This window comes from Neoarius graeffei, chromosome 15 (genome assembly GCF_027579695.1).
Source record: "Neoarius graeffei isolate fNeoGra1 chromosome 15, fNeoGra1.pri, whole genome shotgun sequence".
Classification (NCBI taxonomy): Eukaryota; Metazoa; Chordata; class Actinopteri; order Siluriformes; family Ariidae; genus Neoarius; species Neoarius graeffei.
In genome coordinates, this window is record NC_083583.1 from 15,615,275 (window position 1) to 15,641,258 (window position 25,984).

At 42.7% G+C, this 25,984-nt stretch overlaps 1 protein-coding gene across 9 annotated transcripts in view; it reads left to right on the forward strand.

Annotated features, from left to right (window-relative positions):
• The window catches only part of myo9aa (myosin IXAa), a 235,602-nt gene that overhangs the window by 187,498 nt on the left and 22,120 nt on the right, over positions 1-25,984 (forward strand). For 8 of the 9 annotated variants that reach the window (XM_060940904.1, XM_060940907.1, XM_060940910.1 and 5 more), the window contains 11 exons: positions 9,302-9,424; positions 9,634-9,783; positions 14,642-14,952; positions 15,307-16,740; positions 16,832-16,931; positions 17,174-17,371; positions 20,910-21,016; positions 21,103-21,233; positions 21,331-21,539; positions 21,638-21,754; positions 24,466-24,654. In XM_060940904.1, coding sequence (XP_060796887.1) covers positions 9,302-9,424; positions 9,634-9,783; positions 14,642-14,952; positions 15,307-16,740; positions 16,832-16,931; positions 17,174-17,371; positions 20,910-21,016; positions 21,103-21,233; positions 21,331-21,539; positions 21,638-21,754; positions 24,466-24,654 — 3,069 coding nt within the window. The remainder of the gene's footprint in view (positions 1-9,301; positions 9,425-9,633; positions 9,784-14,641; positions 14,953-15,306; positions 16,741-16,831; positions 16,932-17,173; positions 17,372-20,909; positions 21,017-21,102; positions 21,234-21,330; positions 21,540-21,637; positions 21,755-24,465; positions 24,655-25,984) is intronic. The other variant, XM_060940911.1, reaches the window with a different exon arrangement.

Consider the following 25,984-nt stretch of genomic DNA (forward strand, 5'->3'; position numbering starts at 1 on the left):
AGTACATTAAAGTCTAGATACAACTTTTTTGTAATTTTCCTTTTAATGCGTTTTAAATAGCTTTTAGTACTTTTTGTTGAAGTGTTGTACGAAGGAAGTGCATCATACAGTACATTCTCCATTACACGGACAGCCGTGGTGGCTCACTGGTTGGATCTGTGAGCTTGTGATCGGAAGATTGAATTCCAGGTCTGCCTCAAACTGCCGAATAAATCCTCTATAGTTCCCCCTGGTGGCAGCTGCAGGCTGTTTGCATTTTGTCCATGCCTCTGCTAACCAACATCAGGGCAGGTGTAGCTAAGAAATGTCATATGACTAATAACTTCTACACTGCTAAAATATATAAAGTTCCAGTATCTGCAGATGTTGTGAAGGGATACAATATATTCATTCATATGGTCCATCTGGTCATTCATCAAATAGCTTGGTCTTTCTCTAATCTTCAGCCGTCCAGTTTCTATAACTCTATGCTCACTGTTGCCTCAGATTCCTGTTCTTGGTTGACGTGTGGAACCGAACGCGAGCTTCTCTCATAGCTCGAGATGCTTTTCTGTTCACCGCGTTTGTAAAGAATGGGTCTTTTGAGTTATTCTAAAAACTTTTCAGCAGTTTCCGAAATACTCCGACAACCATGCCAAGGCCAAAGTCACTGAGAGCCTCTCCCCCCCCCCCCCCCCCCCCCCCCCCCCCCCCCCCAATTCTGATTCAACATTTAGCATATGAAGACTTTCATCGCAAAACGCGATAAGCACCATATTCGAAATTTTGGAACCAATCTACACGAGATTGTCTATTGAGGTTTTTCACCCACGTGACCAAGTCATGTGATGCATTGTTAGGCTGCCATTTTGGACGTCACGGCTCGAATCAGTTTGAATGCGAGGAAGGCGACAAACGAAAAACATAAAAGAAAAAGGAGCGAGATGCAGAAAACACCTTCACTATCCAGCGATGTAGGGCATTTACAGGGCGAGCAGAGGGAGAGGTATTTGCAAAAATTGAGGTTAGCAGGCTTAGAGAACGACGTTTACCTGCTTCCACCAGGATTGTTCACTGACGTACGGAAGTACACGAAGCCCTCGTCTTTACCTGACTTCGGCCCACATGATCTGTATACCTATGTCGTTAAAAACCCATCGCCATACACAGGTATTGATCTGAAAGCGTATAAGAGTTTGGATGCCTACAAATATTGTGTCAGGCTGGGTAACATGCCTACATCAGCGGGTCGTCCCTGGAGCCGGTGGTCGCCATCTTATTACAGCTAAGGTTTGTTCACATTTTCATTTACTTTCGGTCCTCAGGATAAACAAAATGTTATTAAATGTCATTGAAATAACTTCTTAGTCTGTTGAGACATGGCCCGTTATAAATTTGCTGTTACCAGGCAATGACCAAGAACTGTATTAGGGTCGGTGTCTGTGTTGTAGCAGTGTACTAGCAGCTAGCTGTTAGCACGAGCTAATGTCAACAACATAGTAGCTAGTATGTTACTGTAGCAATGTTTACGTTCAGTCATTTGGATGACTGTTAAAACCTTTCAGTCTCAAGTTTTTCCTTTACTGTATTTACTAGTTTACTGTAATTATGATCCGGCAGCTATTTACACCGGATCCAGTGTAAATAGCTGCCGGAGCACACTCCGGCTTGCTCCCGGAGCACTCTGGGAGCGAGGGGGAGCAAGCTGGAGCGCGCTCCGGCAGCTATTTACACTGGATCCGGTGTAAATAGCTGCCGGATCATAATTACAGTAAACTAGTAAATACAGTAAAGGAAAAACTTGAGACTGAAAGGTTTTAACAGTCATCCAAATGACTGAACGTAAACTTTGCTACAGTAACATACTAGCTACTATGTTGTTGACATTAGCTAGCTTGACCTTCAAAATGGCGGACACCGGGGCGTCACGTGACCCTGTGACGTCAGGTGAAATACCTTAATAGGAAGTTCTGTTCATATCTCAAATCATTTTTTTGTCAAAACGCAACACATCCCATTGCTTTTACTTCATGAAGTTCCACTTTATCAAACCGCGATATCCGCCACTCTAATTTTCTTCCGAATCGCGCTATATCCGCTCAGCCAATCAGCGCTCTCGATTTGTCCAACATGGCGGCGCCCATGATCATTTGAAGGGACGCTGAATCGAGAACTATTCTCTGCTAAAAATGAATGATTTCAACCGATTAGAGGATAAAATTTTGGTTTCACCGAAGCCAAGAAAAAGAGGGAGGACTAGAATATCATGAGCGTGAAATAAAGAAGCAAATAAGGTATTCTGCTGGTGGAAAGGTGCCACAAATTGGGTGTGCCCGCAATGCACGGGACAGTCATTCTCTTTGTCCACTGATTTAGCTTTTAATGCTGGAGAGAAGCAGGTCAGGACATAAAATGGGACAAAAGATTAAAAGAACCCATTATTTTAGATTAGATTAGGTAGAACTTTATTGATCCCTTTGGGAGGGTTCCCTCAGGGAAATTAAAATTCCAGCAGCATCATTACAGGATAAACAGAGAATAGAAAATAGAGAACTTTTATTTATATATCCTCTGTCCTCCTGTTAACCCCACCCCCCCAGAGAGGAGTTGCACAGTCTGATGGCGTGAGGGACGAAGAAGTTTTTAAGTCTGTTAGTCCTGCACTTGGGAAGGAGCATTCTGTCACTGAACAGGCTCCTCTGGTTGCTGATGACGGTGTGCAGAGGGTGACTGGCATCGTCCATGATGTTCAGTCATTTGTCCATAGTCCTCTTCTCTGCCACCGTCACCAGAGAGTCCAGCTTCATGTCGACCACAGAGGCATGCAGGGTTTTCTTGTAAGCTGATTTGTGCACACATCTGTATTTTAGTCCTGTTGCTAGCTTGAAAAAAAAATTGATCATGGGGTGAAACCATCATAGTGCTTTTATCACATAACTCTTCAGAGCATTCTTGTCACAAAGGGTAAATGCTACAATTAAATGTAAAGTTTCACATTTATTTTGCTTGGGAGGACTTTTTTTAAGAAACCATATTGTGACAGTTTACTGCATGCAGAATTTGCAGACTTTTGTCATTAATAATTAACTTGGATATATAGCATTTTGCGAAAAAATGGTCAAATGGATTTATAGCATTTTAAAGGGAAGAAAACAATCATTTTTCATTTTGCATGAGTTAAGGATTTTATCAGAACATGTCATATGATTTAGAGTAGTTTATAATAAACTTTTCAAATGGTATCGGTTTCATTTTTCGATAATGCACAATAAAAAATGGCTTTTTCTCAAATTGGCAAAACTGGATATATAGCATTTTGCGATGAAAGTCTTCATATGTTCTTGATTGTTCAAATTAAAGTTAAATGCATCAGTCTGGTACACTCTGAGAGCAAAATTAAGAGTTTAGAACTTTGTGCTCTCAACAATTTAATCATAAGCACACTTCTATAGGTATAAATGGTGATGGCACAGCAAAAAGGTCACACCCACAAAGCATGGTAAAGGAGTTTAACAGTTCACAAATGGCCAAAACAAAACTAAATGACCTAAAGTCTTCAAAAGGGGTGTTCACACGGCAACTTTTACTCCGGTGTAGCACCGGGGCTGCCCCGGTAGAGCGTTCACACGTTACAAAGTTATACCGGTGTCGCCCCTGAAAGCTGCTTAAACCGGTGCAAATCTAACCCTGCTCGGGAGGTGGTTTAAGAAATTTACTCCGGAGTAAATGCTAGTTTGCGGGGCAGCACCGATATAAAATGGGACGTCTGAACGCTACAGGGGTAGATTCGCTACGCGTGAGGAGAGTTGATTACATACGGGCATTGCATAATTTGCATCCTGGTATTTTGCGCTTCCAAAATGGCGAATATCAACAATAACAGAACTGCGTGTCTTCCAGTGTTGCCAGATTGGGAGGTTTTAAGTGCATTTTGGTGGATTTGAACATATTTTGGGCTGGAAAACGTCAGCAATATCTGGCAACACTGGTGTCTTCATCCACGTCGTTTTCCCGGCACTTGGTGATGCCATGACAACCGGGAAAAGGAAGTACATTTTCACGCATGCGCATATTTCATTTCCGCATTATTACTATCGGAAATGATGGTAGTAATAATAATAGGAAATGATAGTAATAAAAGGAAATGATATCAAAACTTTATTACTATCAAAGGAAGTGATAGTAATAAAGTTTTTGCTACTATTGCACGGTCACAGAAATTGCCGTGTGACCGCAAGTGGGGCTGCACCGGTGCTAACACGCTTCTCTCTAGTAAGCAGGTTTGTGACGTGTGAACGCTGCGCAAAATTTACACCGGTGTAAGATATATCGCAACAAAATACATCGGTGCAGCATCGATGCAAATATGTGCCATGTGAACACCCTAATAGAAATGAAGCATAAGTGTGTGTGGGGGGGTTTAGTTTTTTTTTTTTTTAAAGAAAATTATAAAAAAAAAATTTATTATAGAATGATATTTGCCAAAAATAGACAAAATTTGAACTTAGTTACTGGTACTAGCCTTGACTGTGACAGTTGCTGACTAGGCAGTCATACTTCTCCCTCTTCCACTTGATCCTCCCAAGGCAGCAAGGCCATGATTTTCATTGTTTCCAGGACTATGTGCGATTGGAATGGAGACTTCATGATATACTGGGGGAACTGAAGCTACCTCCAGAAGTCCACCAAAAGCTGCCAATCTCGGGCTGCACTGAAGAGTCCTGATTTTGTGTTTTTGAATGCTCTCCCTGGCTTTTCTCTGGGTCTAACAAGAGATTGCATGCTTGGTGGATTTGGAGTTTCTGTTGGTACTAATTGCACTATAGATTGGTCTTCAATATCTGGTCGTCCTGCCAGTGATCTTGCTCTTCTACCAACCGCTCAATATGTGCTTCAGTGTCCTCCTGCGGCAAAGTGGGCATGCTGGTGTTTCTGCCAAGCCCCAATGGAAGAGCTGGAGAACAAGTTGGAAGGGCTGAGGAGGACAACATAAACTGACTGGATCAAGAACTTGATACGGTGTGATGATGCCTGCCTAAGGTTGAGAGAATGAGATCTTCCTCTCTTCAACTTGTTGCCCCATCCCTAATGCTCTGCTGTACCTCTTCTCAGTCACCGCTCTGACTTCATCCTGGACTAGGTGCTGATGTTCCTTATCATAGGCTTTGTTGTAGCCTGGAGTTTGGGTGGTTCCCAGCCCAATTCTTCTGCTGGTTCACACCATGTACCTATGGTGAAGTCTTGACTCTACCTATGCCACAGCCATCTCTGCTCTCCACTTCCTGGCAGTCTTAACAATCACTTCAGTCTCTGAAACTTTAGGGTCACTCGTGTCTTGGTTACTGTAACACCTCTCTCAGCTGCATGACTTTAAACTCCTCAGTAGACTTCAAAGGGAGCCTCAGCTTGCGGGTGTTTCCATAGAGGGCAGGGCTACTCGAGCTCCTTGGAAAACCCCAGCCATTTACTCAAGAAGCAGATTACTGTCCTTTCAAGTTCTGCAGTGGTTGATGGAAAGCTCATAAAGGAGCAGTGGCTATAGAATCCTTGGCAATATCTCATGTTGATAAATCCATGCTTTTGATTTCATCGGGAGGCGCGTTTTGATGTTGCTTGACCTCCAGCTCCTCACAGGTGTTCTTGACTGCCATCTGATCTCCAAGACTGCTTCCCTGAGAGGGTTGTGATTTGTATCTGAAATATAAAATGGGTATTTGTTCATGACTCCACTCTTTTTGTCGACACCAGTGACCCTAGATTTCATTGGCTTGAAGGTCCTCCTCACCCATCCTATAACATTTTGTTCCCGCCTCTTCAGGAGCCATTTGGCTCTGTGTACCGACACATTCATGGCTTCATGTATGAGCACATATTGAGCAGTTCTGTATGCAACACTGTGAAATGGTCATTCAGAAATGTTGCAGAAGATGGGAACTTCAGTTATGAAAGCTTCATTTTTCCACAATTTTTTTTTTCTCCATGATGATGCATGAATATTTTAGTTAATTTTTCTGTCATTTGAAAATGGAGTTGAATATCCCTCCCCCCCGAATATTTTCATTTTACTTTGTTTAAATTACAACCTAATGTACATTCAGACAGAACTGGGTGTGTTGCACTTGCAGTAATGAAAACTTCAACAGAAAATACTATACAAAACACAAATAATTCACTCTGATGTCGAAGTTACTCTTTGTGCAAGGTAGAGAACTTGGAAGATCAGCTCTGGATACTTGCAGCAATGTTTTTACGGCTGAGGACTACAGTTAGCTTGCGAACTCTAGGACTGCAGTTGTCATGACAAGTTTTACACTAAAATTTCCATCAATGAACAGTTGATAACGTCAGCAAAACAGACTTCATGTTAAAACTAGTGCTGTCAAGCGATTAAAATATTTAATCGCGATTAATGTCGCGACTGTCATAGTTAACTTGCGATTAATCGCAATTTAATCGCACATTTTTGTCACATGAAAAACCATTGTAATTCTCTTATCAGCATAAAAAAAGTGAATGGGCTTGCTCACCGTTCGAACTACGGGGGTACTCGGGGGATCCGAGATCCCCTGAAACAGACACGAGATCCCTTGAAAACATGATTTGGGAAATGCTGGGGGGTCTCTAAAATATTGGCAAAATGATGTTTATTGACATAGCAATCATGTGTAACGGGAAGCATTTGCATATCCGAAGTGAGCGCACGATGGAGATCCGCGCTCTGAGACAAGCGCAAGCACCCCCCCCCCGAAAATATCGGCATAGTTCGAACACTGGTTGTACCAATGTTGTTTTGTTTTTGTTTTTTATTGCAGAGCATAACGCGTCTTGTCACAGCTACTGCAAAGTGGGGCTGGAGCCGCCGATGGGAAAACGAAACCTAAGCGAGCACCGTGGCTCTTCGGGGGAGGGCAGAGGACTCTGGCTGTGCGGGGCGTGCCATCATGTCACAGAGCGTTAATCTCGCGATAAAAAAATTATTGCCGTTAAAATTGAGTCAAGTTAACGCGACATTTTTGACAGCACTAGTTAAAACTATAATGAATTTCCTGGTTTCACAGTTGTACTTTGGGAATATATACAGTAGGACGCTGTTATAGAAGCAAGTTATTTATAATCACGTTGTCTATTACCCAGATGAAGATGGGTTCCCTTTTGAGTCTGGTTCCTCTTGAAGTTTCTTCATGTCGTCTGAGGGAGTTTTTCTTTGCCACTGTTGCCACAGGCTTGCTCATTGGGGAGAGGTTAGGGATAAAATTAGCTCATGTTTAAAGTCTTTAAATATCTGTGAAGCTGCTTTGCGACAATGTCTCTTGTTAAAAGCACTACAAAAATAAACTTGACTAGAGAATGCTATTTTCTTTGGTATTATATTACTAAATTGTTTTTATATTTAAAATGATTACCGTCATGGTATTTTAATAACTGTGGTATCCTGATTGAGGCTTGGAGATGTTTGGGTGAGACTGCTGTGGAGTTCCTAATGAGGTTGTTTAATAAGAGCCTAGAGAATGAGAGAATGCCAAATGAATGGAGAAAGTGTGCGCTAGTCCCAATATACAAGAATAAGGGAGATGTACAGGGCTGCAGTAATTACAGAGGGATAAAATTGATGAGCCACACCATGAAGTTATGGGAAAGGGTATTGGAGGTGAGATTGCTAGCTCTCTTCTCAATCTGTGAATAGCAGTATGGGTTTATGCCAAGGAAGAGCATGTCGGATGCAGTTTTTGCTTCAAGAATGTTAATGGAGAAGTACAAGGAAGGCCAGAGAAAGCTACGTTGTGTTTGTAGACCTGGAGAAGGCATACGATAGAGTGCCGAGAGATGAGTTGTGGAGTGAATGAGAAGTATATCAGAGTGGTGCAAGACATATATATGAGAACAGTGAAACATCAGTGAAGTGTGCAGTTGGAACGACCGAATGGTTCAAGGTGAAGGTGGGACTCCATAAAGGATCTGCTTTGAATCCTTTCTTGTTTGCCATAGTGATGGATAGCATGACGGATGAAGTGAGGCAAGAGTCACCATGGAACATGATGTTTGCAGATATTGTGATATGCGGTGAAAGTAGAAGGGTGGTTGAGCTGGGTTTGGAGAGCTGGAGGTATGCACTGGAACGAAGAGGAGTGAAGGTGAGCAGTAGCAAAACAGAAGACGTGTGCATCAATGAGAATGGGGATGAGAGTGTAGTGAAGATGCAAAGAAAGTTGGCGAATTCAAGTACCTGGGGTCAGCTGTGCAGGAAAATGGGGGCTGCGATAGTGAGGTGAGAAAGCGAGTGCAGGCAGGGTGGAGTAGTCATTTGTGATAGGAAAGTCCCAGCAAAAGTGAAAGGTAAGATGTATAAGACGGTAGTGAGACCAGCTGTGATGTATGGATTGGAGACCGTCCCCTTAACGAAGAGACAGGAGGGAAAGTTGGGGGTGGCGGAGTTGAGGATGTTAAGGTTTGCGATGGGAGTGATGAGGTTGGACAGGATAAGGGACAGGACATGTGGAGAGCTTGGGAATTAAGCTAAGAGAGATGAGACTGAGATGGTATGGGTCCATCCTGAGAAGACATGCAGAGCATGTTGGAAGGAGAACGTTGAGGATGGAGTTCACACGAAAACGAGGAAGGTCAAAGAGGAGATACATGGATGTGGTGAGAGAGGACATGAAAGTGGTAGAGAAGGATGCGGAAGACAGGGAGCAATGCAGTCGAAAGATCCGCTGTGGCGACCCCTAATTGGGAGCAGCCAAAAGAAGACGACGACGATGATGGTCATGGCATTTTAATGGTTTCATGAGAGTGACCCAGTAAAGTTGTGGTCGGTGTATATTTGAATTAGATGTTCTGCTCCATGCTTAATATGAAACAATGACTAATAGCTTTTTGGCTAATATAGTTTGCTTTTTGGGTAATACAGTTTGCTTTTAGAAAGCCCCACAGCTGTGTGCCCATGTGAGTCCTTAATCTGCAGTAATTCCCCTGGCACAGGAGTGACATGCAGCCTTTATTGCTGAATATCTGGACAGTGTGCTCACCTTGGCAGTTTGACCTCCTCCACAGCCTCTCTATTGTTCGTTATGAATGTGGCTCACAATAATTACATACACAGAGCACCCCCCCCAATGCTCCTCAGTCCCTATAGCCTACAGAGAATGAGGCTTGTGTTCCTTCAGCAATAAGATATAAATGTTTTTTAATCATCTTGACTGTTTTGGATGTCTAATATTTGTTGCAGTTGCCCTGCGAGGCTTGAACAGCCATATGTCACACATGATGTCTCATAAGCAGATAAAACATCTGATGAGGTTAATTTTATCTTGCGTTTCATCAGGAGTTTGTCCGGCACTTTCACGTGATGCTACCCGAGGACCTGCAGGCCACGCAGGAGGACATCAGGCACTACCTCTGCCAAGTGGATCTCGCTCCTGATGGCTTTCAAGTGGGCCGCACAATGGTATGACTCCACCTTTCAGCATTTGATGAATGTAATTTATCCATTGCCGTCATGGAACTTGGTTTAATTTAAGCGAATCAGGCATCCAAATGATGACGATCCATACCTGTAGCATGACACACACTACCCAATTTTATTCGTCACATTCCTAGAGAATGTGTTGTATGTGGTGTGGAGTCACTAACATGGTGTGTGTGTGTGTGGGTCAGGTGTTCATGCGTGAGGTAGCACGCCAGAGGCTGCAGGATCTGCTCCATCAGGAGGTGCTGCGGAGAATCGTCAATTTTCAGCGTCGTTTCCGAGCTGTACAGGAGAGGAAGAGTTTTCTCAGGATGAAACATGGCGCCTTCCTCATACAGGTACTGCTCACATCTTTCTTCACCCTTGTAATGTGTTAGAAAGCTGTTCGCATCTGTAGTGTTAGCGGGTCAAATTTGACCCGTGATTTAAATCAGCCTGAAAATGCTTAAAATCACTAGTTTTCTTCCAATATTGTTTTTCACCTCATTGCTAACTTAGTATGTATTCATATCCATGGAACCATTGTTGGAATTTTTTTTAGTCGGCTCCACAGACCTTGTATCTTAAAATATACCACTCGTTTTTTAATTACAAAAACTGTTTAAATTCACTTATTATATTTCTTTTACTCATAGAATGAGTAATTATAAACTGTAAATGTCTTATAAACTGATATTAGAGTACACCTACCAAAAAAAAAAATTTTTTTTTTTTTTTTTTTTAAATTTAAAATGATTAACAATGGTGACATTTGTGGTGTTGCGGGTCAAAACTGACCCGTATAGATAAATGGTAGGATAAAGACAACAAGTCAATTTCTTTCCATAAAACCAACTTTTATTTAACCATACCAATTAACCAACCAATTAAACCATAAAATGAACAATGATTAACAACACTGTGTGTGTGCGCGCACGCGTGTGTGTGTGCGCGCCTGCATGAAACTGAACTGGGCAGTTTCTTCTCCCTTCCATGTTGGTCATCTCGAGTAGGATAATCTGAAGAGGTCGTGGAAAGAACAGTTCAAACGTTGACTTGATGTCTTGGGCGTGTGACACAGCGTATCTGGTAGGACCTGGAGTCATTCTGAGGATGTTCTCCCTTGGTGCCCTGCATTGGGTTTGAAGAGGGCTTGATGACCATGAAATGTCACCTCTTCTTGACTTGAACACCTCTCTTTCAGCATCTGTGACATCTGGGTCCTCCTCCTCAGATGTTTGGTCTTGTTCAGGGTCAAGCTGAACCTCATCCTCAGACAAATCCCCTTCAGCTTCACTTTCCCCTCTGTCTTCAGGATCGCTGTCATGACCAAAGATGTGATCCAGCGCCTCATGAACAGTATACCTCTTGCTCATGTTGACTGATGCTCCTATAGAATTCAACTGATATCCCATCCTACAGAGGGTATCAGTATGCTGCGAGAAAGTTTGAGTTCACGTGGGGTTGGTGATGTAAGGGGGCCGGTGTGTGTGTGCGCCTACATGCATGTGTGTTCCTGTGTCTCTCTGTCTGTGCATGTGTGTGTGAAGGGGGCCTGTGTGTGTGTGTGTCTGTGTGTGCGTGCGTGTGTGCGCACGACTGCATGCATGTGTATGTTTCTGTCTTTGTGTGTGTGTTTGTGTGATGTGGGCCATAACTGGGCATATTGGGCCATAATTGATCCCCAGAGCAACCCATAGCTTTTAAGTGATGCATAGAACAGCCAGTCTTCTCTGCCGGGTCATTTTTGACCCGTAACACCACAAATGTAACTTTTTTTTATTTTGAAACCTTTAGAATTTACTAAAATGGTGAAAATCAATTTTGCTGCATTTAATCAGATGTGTCTGAGGATTAGATGAAGCCTCATTCCAGTACAAAAATCCAAATGGTACTTTTTACAAACTTGAACTTGAAAACGGGTCAATTTTGACCCGAACACAATATAAGGGTTAAATAAATAAATAAAAATCGATGACTTCATATGCAGGAACGGTTTCTCTAGGTCTGTAGGCATGACTGTTTTCTATACTCTTAGTTTTTAAATAAATAAAAAAACACTTGTGTTTATTCAAGAGTTTGGTTGACTGATTCGTTGGCTGTTTGTACGGTATCTGCGTAATATTCAAAAAATATTTTTGGTAATTCTGTGCCGTTTAGCTTTTCAGTAGCTCCGTTCCTGCTCATTAGCTCGTTTAAGAGAACATGTGGTGCACCTTTGCTTGATGGAACAAAAATAAATTCTGTTGAATGCAGCATTATAAAGTGTGTGGGGGGAAATCTGTGGAAATGTAAATATTGTACTGGCAATGAAAACTTTTTCAGAGTGATATTGTAATATCAATTTCCTTTGAGTCAAATCATTTTAAACATTTCACTCCTATTTCTTTCAGACACTAATGCATTTAATTCAATTTCTTTTCTAAATTAGTCTCCAGCACTGAGATTTGATCTCTATCTATACCAGTCTTTCAATAAATAATAATTCATAACCAGATGTTTGTGCAACTCGAATGAAAGTTCAAAGTGTTCTTTGTTTGCACAGTAAGGACATGTCCTCTTGCACAGTAAAATTCTTAGTTTGCTGTCCACCATGAATGCCAATTACAAATAAATAAATAGGCGGAAGAAATAATACAAAGTAAAAGCAATGTAGTGCAAATTAAAAGCCAGAAAAACAGTATAGTACAAAATAAAGGCAAATGTAGTGCAAAACAGGCAGTATAATACAAAAATAAGGCAGTGATCAGACGTAGCAGCAAAAAAGGGCAGTAGTGTGCAAACGGGAGGTGGTCCATGGTTATAGGCTCCTGTCAGCTGTTCAGGAGTCTGATGGCGGTGGGAAAGAAAGAGTTCTTTAGTCGGACAGTCTTACAGTCTTACACACTTCTGTACCTCCGGCCTGAGGGTAGAAGTGTGAACGGTCCATGCTGGGGATGGGTGGTTTCTTTGAGGATGGAGGCAGTTCTCCTGTGGACTCTGCAGTGGTAGGTGCTCTGCAGAGAGGGCAGTGGAGTTTTGGTGATCCTCTCTGCAGTCTTCACCACCCTCTACAGGCGTTTGCGGTCCATAGCTGTAGTGCTGCCGTACCACACAGTGATGCAGTCGGTCAGGGTGCTCTCGATCACACAGCTGTAGAAGTTGCTGAGGATCTTGGGCGACGTACCAAACTTCCTCAGCCTCCAGAAAGGAGGTATTTCATGTCTATTTGTCAAAAAATATTGACAATGGTGTGTAGGGCTAAAAAAAAAAAAAAAAATCTTCGTGAAACTTTCATTCATTGGACAGAGATACGGTAATGGGCAAATCTTTATCAGATGCTCATAGGAATAACAAAACTTGCCTGATAATGGAGAACCAGGGAGTCAGGGCTATATGAATTACTAGATAAGTAAAGAAATGGCCTGGAATATTATTTTGCACCAGGTATTTTGCATTCTCTTTTCATTTCTGTCCAAACATGCAGAACATGATGTGCTTCTGCAGTGCCACAATTCAGTCCTGTGGCTCAGTTCATGTCTATAGAAAAATGCTGCCCGAAACCTAAGACATGGCATGTTTGGTTCACATCCTGCAGTCAGGCTGTTTTTTTTTTTTTTTTTTTTTTTTTTTTTTGGGGGTGTTCCCCCAAATTTCATCATGATTCATACATACCCACCCACCAACCAAACATCTCTCCCCTGTCACATGATTGCTACCAATGAAGGAGGGTGAAGCTGCTCCATGGCGGGTGAAGCCAGGCAACTGCATCTTTTCTATCTCCTACTCAGTAACGTCAGGGGCAGCGTAACACACTCCGAGGACAGCACTATCTGTCCACTTCTGTACATGTGAGCTCAGACACCCATGATTAGCTAGTGACAGGGAGAGTGTGTGTATGCTACTCTTCCCTTTCTGAGAGCACAGGCAACATCGCGATGGATGTGGCAACATGGCGATTCATACTCCTGATGGGTGGAGCGCTTTTCTGTTGCACCTCTCGGGAGCCCAATTCGGAGTTAAAATGCCTTCTCGTTGCAATTGGATTAGTTTCATGTAGAGGTCTGCGCGGGTTGGATTTTTCAGTCCCGCGCCCGCATTGTGCAGTCCCACTCCCGCCTGCGCCCGCAAAGAATTATGATTTTTCAGTCCCGCTCCCGCCCGCGCCCACAAAAAATTATGATTTTCAGTCCCGCTCCCGCCCGCCATATTTTGTCCCGCTCCCGCCCGCAAATCCCGCATGATGCAAACGTTTGCGTTATTTCTCAGGAAAGTTCTTGTCTTGACACAGCGTGATGGTGCCCCGCCCCCTACTTTGAGTGGATTTGAGCATAAATATCTACAGCTCATGTTCACGTTTGTTATTATTTACCTTGTTTCTGAATTCAGCATGTAGTGTCTCTAATAATAATAATTAGTGCTGTCAAGCGATTAAAATATTTAATCGCGAATCGCACATTTTTGTCACATGAGAAACCATTGTAATTCTCTGATCAGCATTAAGTGAATGGGCTTGCTTTGTACCATGAGTGAAGTGATTTACTGCTTGAGTTAGTCTACAACTCTAATCAGAGAGACAGGTTACACAGTGACGGTAGGCTTGACTCAATGCTATCCCAGAAATCCTTCCTGTAATATGCAAATTTGGCCGCCTCTGATTGGACAGCCAAATTTGCATATTACAGGAAGGATTTCTGGGATAGCATTGAGTCAAGCCTACCGTCACTGTGTAACCTGTTTAAAACACGTTTTTAGTTGGCGGGACTGCAGCTTATCACCGCTCCCGCCCGCGCCTGCATATGTGCGCTCCCGCCCGCGCCTGCATATGTGCACTTCCGCGCCCGCAATGAGCTTTCAAAATTTGTCCCGCGCCGCACTGCTTTGCAGCAGGTCCCGCGGGACTCCCGCGGGAGTGCAGGGCTCTAGTTTCATGTTCACTTGGAACTGGCGATTTTTATTTGTTTATTTATTTATAAAGTGTTTGTAATATCTGTTAAGTTTTTTGCCATGATGTAGCCTCAGATGCTAACATGGTATTTAAAAAAAAAAACCTCACTCGGAACTGGACGGAGATGACCTCGCTCAGATGATCCCAGAGCAGTTATTTTGGTCCATTGCCGGATGTGATTTGTTCTCGTCTGCTTAAGAGAGCTGCACCAGGGACTACACACTCTATATTTGAAAGCACCCCAAGCTTTGCTGCATGGCTTCACACACTGTGTTTCTCTTTATGTACAGGACTGGTGGCGGAGCCACCAGGTCAAGCAGAGAGATGAGCAGCTGAAGTATGACGATAATGTCAGACAGGGAGCAGCAATCTGCGTTCAGTCAGCTTGGAGAGGTTTCCAAGAGCGCCGCAGGTTCCTGCTATGGAAGGAAGCAGTACTGGTAATCCAAAGGAACTGGAGACTATGCTGCTATAGACGCGCTCAAGCTGCTGTCATGATCCAGGCAGCCTGGAGAGGCTACAAGGCCAGAGAGCAGTACATCCACCATCGTCACATCATTCTCTTCCAAGCAGCATGTCGAGGCTATTTGGCAAGGCAAAGGTAAGCAACTTTCCTCACTACAGAGAGCTGCTTTGTTTAGGTATTTTGCTTAATAATACAGGACCCTAAAATATCCTGGATCACTCCAAACCATGGCCGAAGCTTGTTCATGCCCAGATCTTACTGGTAGTCTGCCAAGCAGAAATCTCCAGATTTACATAAGCAGTTCAGCCTTAAGCCGGAAGAGTTTGGTGGGAGAAGAGCGCAGTTGTTTTGGCTCTGTTTTAGTTGGGTAAATTTATGATTATTTGATTTTATCCATGCTCCCCCTATATATAATGTATATTAATTAGAGTAAGTATCCATTCAGTATAATGTCGTCAGCAGTCTTTGTGGTATCTTTCAAATATATAGGTTCCAAGAACTGAGGGAGCAGAAGTTGAAGGAGACACAGCTGCTGAATGGACAAACAAGCCCATCTCCAGAAGAAGAGAAACTGAAGCTCACTGGTCTGGATGTGAGCATGTGGGAGGACCATTCTTGCGTGGATCGAGAGAAGACTTTCTATCGCCTCTGTGAGGTCGAGGCCCCTCAGGAGGAGCCGCATCAGAAGGATAAACAGATGCACGCAGAAGACTCAGAAGCACAACCGCAAGCTCGAGTGGTGGTCAGAGAGGGAGCACGCCTGTTTGATGACTCCAGCCTGAAAACGCGTGCTAAGAGAGAGAGCCGGCGTCTACGGGAGTTAGAGCAGGCCAAGTTTAGTCTGGAGCTGCTTAAGGTGCGTGCCACAGGAGGAACATCTCCTTCTGAGGACAGGCGCTGGTCAGTGGAGTTTGCCAATGATGGTGCCCTCTCGCCTCAAGGCACTCCAGATAGCCAAAGCTCCAAAGGAAGCTTTGAGCTGGTTAGTATGGATGACTATGCTAAAGAAAAAGAGCCTGGGGATCCTAACTCTTCTTTTTCAGCACCACCCCAGGATGAAGTGTTCCCTAGCAGCCCCAAGTTTACATTTCCTCCTGAATCTTTTGCACCTGCTGTTCTATCTAACAGTCCCAAAGCCGAAACAGACAATCTTCCTGCTTTGCCCAAACTAGAGAACTCTCTTCCTACTTTCTACATTCCTCCAGCAGCGAACAGTTCTATATTTGCAAAGTCCAGTATAGACTCCTCCACCTCACAGCATCAGAGTCCAGAAAAGGCAGTAAAGAATGAGACGGAATCTTCCCGCAGACCAGTAGTGGTTGTGATTAGCATGCAGAAGGAAACCCTGCTGGATGCAGAAGATTGGAAGCCACCAGAGGTAAAAGATGGCTCTGCTCAGACCAGTGAGCCTCCCAGCCCGGCGCAGGGTGAAAGCACCACCCGGTCCATGCTGGAGAGGCTCGAGAAGCTCAATGAGGCCAAACAGGAGCGGCAGAAGCACCAGCAACAGCAGAATGAGAAGGAGATGATGGCGCAGATCCGGCAGCAGAAGGAGATCCTGGAGAAACAACGCAAGAACATTGCCCAGTTTGAGAGAGAGAGGTTTGAGAAGCAGAGAGGCGAAGCCCTACAGAGGATTGAGCAAAGTAGGCAAGAAAGATCCGGAAAGGCCACAGACAGAAGCTCTCCTATAGCACAGCCAGAGCTACAAACCCAAGACAGACAGGGTATGTCATCCAAAACAAGAGAGAGACCAAAGGGCAAACAGAATGTGTTGGATGGATGGTCCCCAAAACTCACCTTAGAGTCTCAAGAAGATGCTGCCAAAGAAGCCTATAAGAAACCACCTACCTCAAGTGTCAACATGACTGAGCGACATGGAGCGATTTTTTTCTCACCCAAGGATAAGGTTTCCCTCTCAAAGTAAGTGTTGGACTCTCCTTAAATAACTTGCTGTCATTCAAAAACAGTAGAAACTAATTTGGCGTAAACTTGATGACCGACTGCGTTGCAGGTTTGAAAAGGAATTTACCGGTAGAGGGAAGTCAGCTGGAGTTCAGAAGGAAGCCGGACCCTCCGGTATCAAATCCTTGAAGCCTCTAAAAGGTCGTGAGGTGAGAAAAAATAAATCGTAAGCAAACAAACGTTACATCTGACACCACCAGCTTGGAATAGCATTTCAAATCCTCAGGAATTTGTATTATTATTATTATTATTATTACAGACGTGTGCATTTTTGTATGTAATTTAAGAACTGTTAGAGAAGCCATCTTGGATCACAGGAGAACCTGCTTGCACAGCGGGGGCATATCACAGGAGCGTTTTTTACTTGTGTTGTTATTGTTTGGTTAATCAGGTTGCCAGACCAGGCCATAAAAAAGCCCGCATGGCACGGACACGCTCAGACTTCCTGACCCGCGGTTCAAATCCTCCAGGGGAGGGGGAGTCAGAGGAGGAAGAGTATGATGAGACCCCTCTGTCTATTGGCCCACCCCTCCCCAAGCAGGACTCAGAGGGGGGGACACTAGACGCATGTCACAGTGACTCTGAAATGGTAATTAAACGGTCCACGCTTCCCAAAACAGGCCCTCTTATCGTGCCAGACCTGACGGCGTGGTTTCTATCTCCAGCTAACATAGAGAATCTCACAGAACTCTGTACTCACCACTTAAAAAGCTGCAGCACTGTGGATTTCATGGTGTTTACTGTAATCTGGGAAACACGTCTTGAAAATCATCCATATCTGTGATGGCAGAACCTTTTTTTTTTTTTTAAAACATTGTCTGCATGAACATGGCAGTCAAACCAAATGATTTCTCATATTAGTTTTCCATAGATTGTGCCACAGACGTTAATTCTCCTTTTGTTGTAAATCTCAAGCCACACAGATGTGGATAAAACCAAGTGTGTTTCTGTCTCTGACTGACTGACTGTAAAAACACGTTCCACGTTTTAACCCACACTACGCTTTACCTTCTGATTATTGCACTAGATTAGACAGTAACAGTCACTGTAGCTCTGGGTTGCTTCCTATCTGCGTTGTCCAGAGATTCTCATTGTCTCAGCACCCAGAATAATGATTACTGCATGCTCTAGGCTCCGGCTCTTTCTCTGTTTTCACCGGTAGTTTCCTCCAGGAGAGCGCCAGGAGCAGGACGTCTCTGGCGTCTTCTCCGCCCTTCCTTTACCCTGTAGATTTATTCACACCCTCTCACCATCTCTGATCTTGTCTTCTATTACTCCTTGCACTTTTTGTAGCAAATGTTTCTCTCATTGTATTTATGTACCTTTCTTTGTATGTTCATTGTTTGTTGTGTCTTGAGGAATACGCCAGTGTTTTAAGTTGCTCTTGATAAGGGCACACTGCAAAAAATGATATCTTAGCAAGTGAAAATATCTTGAACAGTTGAAACGATCTAGCATTTCCTATTATAAAAAATACAAGACACCGATTCTGAGATTATTAAACCTAGTTCTAGATCGCAACCAACTTATTCGAAGATGTCTTATCAAGTAAAAATATCTGTCCATGCAGCAAGATAATTTCACTCGTGTTAAGGAATTTTCTCCTCAAATTCAGTTTAATTTTTTGCAGTGCATCTGCTAGATGCCATAAATGTAAATGTTTGAATTTCTTCTGTAGTGTGTGTAGGTTATTATTGAATGAATTTCTACAGAAAAGGACAAATTGTTTACTCCAGACTTAGTCTAAGGGCGGTTGTTTATTTAACAATTATGCCACGAAATCGAGTCGTACATGAGCTGATACGACTATAAGCTAGAGCCCTGCACTCCCGCGGGACCCGACGCAAAGCAGTGCGGCGCGGGACAAATTTTGAAAGCTCATTGCGGGCGGGAGGGGGAGTGCACAATGTGGGAGCGGGCGGGAGAGGTGATAAGCTGCAGTCCCGCTAACTAAAAACGTGTTTAAAATAAAATTTATAAATTATTAATTTATGTCTATCATATATATAATTTGTGCTGGATATTTTATTTGGCATTAATAAAAACATTTTAAGATGCCTAAATTTGCAGATGTGGTTGTGGCAGCGGGGGCGTGGCCAAACAGCAGTCTGTGAATGGAGGGCGGGGTCGGGGAAGGTAAGTGGCTAGGTCATTACACCTGATGTCAATTTGTGTGTGTGTGTGTGTGTGTGTGTGTTTGTTTGTTGCAGGGATAGAGTATAAAGGGAGGGGGCGAGGAGAGAAGAGGGATTTGCTCCCCGACCACAACACACGTGTGTGTGTGTGTGTGTGTGTGAGTGAACGAGTGAAAGAGAGAAAGCTGAAAAGCTCAATAAAGTGAGTGGTGTGCGTCCCGGGTTTCAGCACCACTGTAGTAATCCCCGATGTGGGTGGAGCACAGAAGCACGGCAGGCGAGAGTTCGTGTTCACACCCACTCACTTTATTGAGCTTTTCAGCTTTCACTCGTTCACTCACTCACTCACACACACGTGTTGTGGTCGGGGAGCGAATCCCTCTTCTCTCCTCTCCCCCTCCCTTTATACTTCATCCCTGCAACAAACAAACATACACAAATTGACATCAGGTGTAATGACCTAGCCACTTACCGACCCCGCCCTCCATTCAGAGACTGCTGCTTGGCCACGACCCCGCTGCCACAGTGGTCTAATCTCGCGTACGTTTCCGATTCCTTTCCGCTCTTCCGTGTTCGAGATCTCCGATCATGGCAGAAGAGCAGAGCTCCTCTAGTGAAGCTCACAATGGGTATCTCTGTAAAGCCTCAGCTGCGCATGCCGCCTGGCAATGCGCACCCTCTCTACGTGCGCTAGGTGAAGGATCGGTCAGTGGAGAGCTCAGCTAAGCTCAGCATGTTTAATTCCCCAAGCCAATGACAAGAACTTTCGTGAGAAATAATGCGAACGTCTGCATCATGCGGGATTTGCGGGCGGGAGCGGGACAAAATATGGCAGGCGCAGACGGGAGTGGGACTGAAAATCATAATTCTTTGCGGGAGCGGGACTGCACAATGCAGGAGCGGGACTGAAAATTCTGTCCCACGCAGACCTACTATAAGCCATGTACGACGAGATTGAGTGGAATAATTGTTTTATTCTATCCACATTCACTGGATTTTGAGAAACGGAGCATGTCTATTTTTTTTGCAAATTCAGTCAATAACTTTATAAAAACGTCCGACAAGATCGTTTCCGCTTAGAATGTTAACAAACCGGCAAAATGACAGTAGCAGTTTATGAAAAATGCTATAATAATTCTTGAAAAATTAAAAAAAAGATGTTTCTACCATCAAATACTTTTATTCCATATGTTGTTGCGCGCTTTTTTTTCTTGTATTTTTTTGGGGGGGGGGTTTGTTTTACGGTAGGGTTTTTATTTCGTCCTCGGTAGGTTCAGCAAAATGCGCCGCCCTTTTGTTTTTCTCTACTCAGGGTATATGAGCCGATATCCTCGTAGTAGTGTAACCAATCAGAGCGCACGATTGCTCGTATCCAGTGAATGTGGACAGAATGCTACTTTTTAGACGGTTTGTTAGAGGTTTCATTACTTTGTTCGCTTTCCTAATTCTTCTTAGTCAAAGCTATTTGTATATGAAGCACTAAATCTAATCAATTCATTCAACCTGGACATTCCTCCATTTCCAATATCCAAAATTGCTTTTATCTAATTATAAGCCAAAAGTACATAAGAACAGCATTGGTAAGACTTTCTCTTACATCTGTCTCATCCTAAGAATTTTGGTTTTCCATTTCATGCTCATGTTTAAACTTTCATATTAACTGAATTAGCAGTCCTTAGACACGCTGAAATTCTTTGTGGTAATCGTACATGCACTACAGATGAAGTAGATGGAGATTGGGTTGTGTTACAGGTCTGTATATTAATACTGTATATAAATAAAATATTCTGACAACCTGTTAATTATGGTGGTAAAGGAATGTTTGATGAAATAGAATTAAATTCTACAGTGTACTGTATGTGAAGTTGAGTAGTCCTGTATTTGATGATAAAATAACATTTTGATATTTATTGCAATAGCCTTTAACCCAAAGGTGCAAATGACAGAACACTCATCTGTTTAAATGAACAATTTTTTTTTGTCATTTCTCAGCCGTCCAGATCCAATGAAGATCAAAAGCGGATGATGCATAAAGCCATGTCTTCTGGGGACCTCGGCAAGACTGACTCCCTGAGGAAGATTTCACATGGAGATGGAAGGTTGCGATCTGATCCTTTTTATAAAATAAAAAACCCTGCCATTTTTCCTGCACATGTATCAAAATGAATGGGTTTTTTGTGCTCAGGGTTCGGGGCAAGATGAGGTTCTGGGGAAAGACAAAGCAAGGAGAGAAGAAATCATCCAGAGACAGACTGATGTATGCTGGAGAGTCCCTAGATGGGGACTATCCTGATACTGCACTCCTCATGGCTGAAGGTGAGATGATGGAAATTTGAAGGTTATATTTAAAAAAATAATAATAATATTCACATATAGAGTCTGGTGTTAAATATTTTTTAATGTGCGCGTGCAGGGGAGTGCTTGTCTCCTCCTCACAGCCCTGATGTCGGCTCCCTGCCAGAATTCAAGGAGAACAAGGAGCCCTCGCCCAAAATGAAGCGGCGCCGCAGTGTGAAGATCAGCAGTGTGGCTCTAGAGCCCGCCCAGTGGCAGAACGACGCACTGCAGATCCTCACATGTGCCAATGACTACAAGAGTATGAATGAGTTCCTCATGAAGAAGGTACTGCTACAGTTAGCTCTAGTCTACAGATTCAGAGACCTTAAACTCATTATAGAAGATACCGAATTGATGATGCTAAAGTACCTAATGTTTCACAGATTGTTGATCTAGATACAGAGGACAGTAAGAAGGATACAATGGTGGATGTTGTTTTTAAAAAGGCGCTGAAGGAATTCCGCATGAACATTTTCAACTCCTATTCCACAGCTTTGGCCGTGAGTATTTTAACACGCCTCTGTTAAACAGTGAATCATACTGGTGTTTAAGTAAGACGTTTGTGCCACTGTTCTCTTCTTGCTCGATTATACAACGATGCAGCTATCACATTCCAGTGCAAAGAACTTGCATATGTCTGAAATAAATTGTCAGGATTAGTGCTGTCAAGCGATTAAAATATTTAATCGCGATTAATGTCGCGACTGTCATAGTTGACTCGCGATTAATCGCACATTTTTGTCACATGAAAAACCATTGTAATTCTCTTATCAGCATAAAAAAGTGAATGGGCTTGCTTACCGTTCGAGCTACGGGGGTACTCGGGGGATCCGAGATCCCCTGAAACAGACATGAGATCCCTTGAAAACATGATTTGGGAAATGTTGGGGGGTCTCTAAAATATTGGCAAAATGATGTTTGACATAGCAATCGTGTGTAACGGGAAGCATTTGCATATCCGAAGTGAGTGTGCGATGGAGATGAGACAAGCGCAAGCACCCCCCCCAAGGGGAAAAAAGGGACCCCCCGAAAATATCGGCATAGTTCGAACACTGGTTGTACCAATGTTTTTTTTTTTTTTTTTTTTTAAATTGCAGAGCATAACACGTCTTGTCACAGCCACTGCAAAGTCGGGCTGGAGCCGCCGATGGGAAAACAAAACCTAAGCCGAGCACCGTGGCTCTTTGGGGGAGGGCAGAGGACTCTGGCTGTGCGGGTCGTGGCATTACAGTCTAGCTGCTATCGTTTTTCTAAGCAAAGTCTCTGTTCCAAGTTCCTGGCAGTTTCAAAAGCTTATGAAAAACCTACATCATGTCACAGAGCGTTAATCTCGCGATAAAAAAATTATCGCCGTTAAAATTGAGTCAAGTTAACGCGTTAATAACGCGACATTTTTGACAGCACTAGTCAGGATTGATTAGATCAACGGTTCATATACAGTTGACAATGTTCCAGAATGTCCATAACGCCTAAGGATATTGTGCATAAACGTTTCCTAATAACTGACACAAAAATTACATAAACTTTTGAAATGGTAGGTTTGGTGTCAAGTTGACTTGAAACCTGAGTCAGTTAAGTGCAAAAGTTTGCGTCCCTGATCATTTTGGATTGAAAAATGTATCTCTTAGAATTTATTTCCAAATGTAAAGGGGAAGTTCAAATGGCTATCATTTTTATTTTTTTTAATTATTTATAACTTAAGACAATATTTGGCCATTTTTGTTTCTTGTAATTAAATGTATGCGGCCTTTTGATTTCATAAAATCGGTGAAATTTAGTTCCCTCTGAAGTTTGGTCATTGTGATGTGTTTATTTGCGTAATATCTATATTTAAAAAAAAAAAAAAAAACGGCCATTCTGTGGCTGGAAAGTTATTTAATTTGAGGGGATTCCCGAGCAAATAATGTGCATGAAATCGCTCGCTTTGCGCAGTCAAGCAGACAGAGGAAGTCCGTGTGCGCATGCGCACACTTGCCTTCGTTGTCTTCATCTTTTGGGGTTTACGGCAGCTGGCATCCAGTGTTGCATTACTGCCATCTACAGGTTTACCTTTGACCGTGCGCTGACCGTTCCATCATTCTGTCGCTAAACGAACAGCTGATCACACCGAGGTGCTCGCTGACTGCCGATATTTATTAGTTTAAGAAAGAATTTGTCACATGCACACTTCAAGCACAGTGAAATTCATCCTCTGCATTTAACCCGTCTGAAGCAGTACACACACACACACACACACACACACACACACACACACACATACTCAGAGCAGTGGGCAGCCACACCAGAGCGCCCAGGGAGCAGTCAGGGGTCAGGTGCCTCGCTCAAGGGCACCTCAGCCCAAGGCTGCCCCACGTCAACCTAACTGCATGTCTTTGGATTGTGGGGGAAACCGGAGCACCCAGAGGAAACCCACGCAGACACGGGGAGAACATGCAAACTCCACACAGAAAGGCCCTCGCCGGCTGCTGGGTTCGAACCCGGAACCACCTTGCTGTGAGGCAACCGTGCTAACCACTACACCACCGTTTGGTCCTGCGTTTCCTTTCCTTCGTATATAACACATCTTTTCTCGCTTTCGGTTACTGTTGGTTGGTCTTTCACGTTTCATTCTCTCACACTCGTCTTCCATTTTTCTCTCCTGTTTCAAACTTGTATCCCACAATGCCTTGCGCGAACAGGGAAAGCCCACCACGTGATGCATGACGTAGTATCTTGTATTGGGTCATGGTGAAGCAGGAAAAAAATAGTGGAGACTTTAGGGCCACGTGGCTCAAAATTCATTAATTGTTCTATTAAAAAAAAAACCTAATAAAATTGGAAGTCTGTGATTTTGAGTTCAGTAGCTTTCGTTTCACTTCACAAAAAATAATTGGGTGTCGGGGAAAATTATTTTTATGACCTAAACTTAAATCTGAAAGGCAGTCTACCTTTAAGGAACATCTGTAAAAATCAACACTAAATATCTTATTTCTTTTTGTTTCCTTAGCATATACAAATTCTGCATTCAGTTGTAGATCTTGAACATGTTTTGTTTTGTCCTGATTTTTGTTAACATAATGTCTTGCAATACTTTCCAGACTCATGTAGATTAGGAGTCACTGTGTGCAAGGTTTATTAAACAATGTTTTGCCCATTCTAACTGACCAGTATACATGTTTTAGGCGAGTGCTTGCTTCAGTGCTTTATTTTGTTTCTTCATTGTTTTGTACAGATGGATGATGGAAAGAGTATCCGCTATAAAGACCTGCATGCACTGTTTGAACAAATCCTGGAGAAGACCATGCGTCAAGAGCAGAGAGACTGGAGCGAGTCGCCTGTTCGAGTTTGGGTGAACACCTTCAAAGTGTTCTTAGACGAGTTCATGACTGAGTACAAGCCACTGGACAGCAGCGTGAACAAGGTACTGATCAATGTTGTCACACGAGTCCAATTAAGTGATTATTTTAGAAATAATACTAGAACGGCAGCTACAGTTATCGACACCTTAACGATCTTTTGGCCGTTGCAAAAGTAGAAAACGCTTTCGATGTGTAAATTGTGCATGAATAATTACTCAAACTACCATTGGAAAAAAGAGTTGATTCCTGATTACTTGGCGTATCAGATCACATGACACTGTTCCACAATTATCGACACCCAGATTATTTTTTTTTAAAAATCAGTATGTGGTATTTCAGCTAACAAAACAGCTTTTATTTAAAATTTGTTTTACATACTTATATTTAGGACAAGATATCCTTTATATAAATATATCGATGTCGGTGTTTACGTAAATGAAGTAATTCTAATGTTTGTAAACAAATGAACTGATATTTAACCTCCGTCAAATCTTTTTGTTCCACTTTAAGTATTTTTATAAATTACATTTTGTTAATCATTCGTTGTTTGTATTAATTTCTAGTTTTGTACTTTACCAATAAATGTGAACAGGCAATTGATATCGTAACCACATGAAAATCCAGGTCAAAGGTCGCATGTCATTCCTCCAACCAAAATATAAAATGTCTCCTGATATTGTAATATGTGGTAGATATTTACAACAAACTGCAAAAAAATATATTTTTCTGAATGGAATAGAAAAATCTGAATATTTCAAGCTTTTTTTTTTTAAATATATGCTAGGAATTTAATTCTGGTCTAATTCTATTTATTGCAGTAGGATTCTAAATACTCTAATCATTCCATTCTGTTATGAATCAGGTAAAAAAGCACTTCATCTACTTCAACAATGTTACACAAAGATCGATCCATAACCATTGTAAATGCTCCTTAATTCCACAGGGTGTCGATAATGGTGGACACCGGTGAAAGTGATCACTATTATCGACACCTCACGTGACTTCTCAAACGTGCGTTTAGATACAAAATGGTGACTGTCAAATGAAAGAGTCAGAAACAAAGTAGGTTTCGACAAGATCATGACACATTGGTGAATTTGATCAGTAAAAACATGTCCATGATCTTTCCACCATGCTTACCTGCGATGATAACGTCCGGGTTTTTCTCAAATTGCTGATCGTCCTAAAAAAATTTAAAAAAAAATTCCATCTCTGGTAACGAGCCGTGCCATCAGACAAGCTCAAAACGCGAGGCGGGTCTTCCGGTCGATTTTTAATTAACCAATAATAACTGTAGTAACTGAAACTCACCTTTGTTTGATTTTAATTGGTAAATCTGAAAAGGGGTGTAATTATGGACTGTCGATAATTGTAGCCACCGCTCTAATAATA